Genomic DNA, 1,186 nt, shown 5'->3' on the forward strand with positions numbered 1-1,186 from the left:
CCAGGAGACTCGGGTCCTCCCTTCCCAAGGCACAAGCCGGGTGAGGTCCTTCCTCAGCCAGCCGCGGCACGTGGGGCTGGAGGTGCAGGCAGCGGGGCTTTTCGGTGCAAAAAAGCTTGCTTTCTTCCCAGAGACGGATCTATTTCCGCATCAGGAGCAGGGAGCTGGAGCTCTACCTCTCCATCCCTGACGACGTGGAGGACATGAAAGCAGGGCGCGTGGTGGTCTCCAGCCTGAGCGAGCAGAGCAGCTCCGTCTGGTACTATGAGGACGGGCTGATCAAAAACCAGGTCAGGGCTCACGTGTGACAGCCAGTGCTGTGGAGGGGACCAGGGGAGCGCCGGGCAGGACTCCTGCTGGGGTAGTCCCCACCCCACAGTGATCTTTTAGGGCTTATAACAGCCTTTCTCAGCATCTATCCTCAGCCTCGTCCCCAAAGGTTCGTTGATTCTCTCCTCCCCAACTCTCCCCTGGAGACGTGAAAGCATCTCTGCCTCCCCTGAGAAGTTTTTATCACCTTAATTGTCCCCACCTCTCACTGAGAGGTTTTCCATGTCCCGTCCCAGAACCAACTGTGTTTACAGGGAAACCCCTCTGAGCTCCAAGCCTTTGCACCGGGCCAAGGCGATGGAGAGGAGTGGGCTGACCTGGCCACCGCCGCTCCTTGCAGGTGGCCCCCAACATGAGCCTGCAGGTCATCGGGCCGGCTGGGAAGGGTGCGAAGGCCGTGCTGTGGTCTGAGACCCGGATGCCACGTCAGACCTGGAGCGTCGATTCTCAGGGACGGATCCACAGCCAGATGTTCGAGGACATGATCCTTGATATAAAGGGTAAGGCCTCGGCGCTGGCACAGGGGTTGCTTTCCCAGGGACCTCCAAAACTGGGCTGTTTTGTTGTGAGATGCGGCACCTGCCCCTACACCACTGTCAGGAGCGTGGTCTGCCCTCCTGAAGCGCTCCCTTTGCTCCGCAGGTGGCCGATCCTACGACCGGGACCACGCCATCGTTTGGGATGTGGCTGAGGAAAGACCCACGCAGATCTGGGACATACAGGTGCTATGAGGGGGCGGCGTGCGGCCCTCATGCCCAGAATTGCCATGGGGCAGGATGGGGACCCCCTGCCAGCATCCCTGCACCGGGGCGGGAAGCGTCCTGCCCCACACACGCCGCACCCCAAACAACCCTCT

General features: G+C 61.0%; 1 protein-coding gene across 1 annotated transcript in view; it reads left to right on the top strand.

The window, feature by feature from the left end:
* AIM1L (absent in melanoma 1-like) overlaps positions 1-1,061 on the top strand; it is a gene marked incomplete at its 5' end in the record, with an annotated part of 2,183 nt that extends 1,122 nt beyond the window's left edge. The window contains 3 exons of the mRNA XM_010282911.1: positions 132-290; positions 671-830; positions 973-1,061. Coding sequence (XP_010281213.1) covers positions 132-290; positions 671-830; positions 973-1,061 — 408 coding nt within the window. The remainder of the gene's footprint in view (positions 1-131; positions 291-670; positions 831-972) is intronic.
* Positions 1,062-1,186: the final 125 nt, after the last annotated feature.

Source organism: Phaethon lepturus, unplaced genomic scaffold (genome assembly GCF_000687285.1).
Source record: "Phaethon lepturus isolate BGI_N335 unplaced genomic scaffold, ASM68728v1 scaffold25162, whole genome shotgun sequence".
NCBI classification, from domain to species: Eukaryota; Metazoa; Chordata; class Aves; order Phaethontiformes; family Phaethontidae; genus Phaethon; species Phaethon lepturus.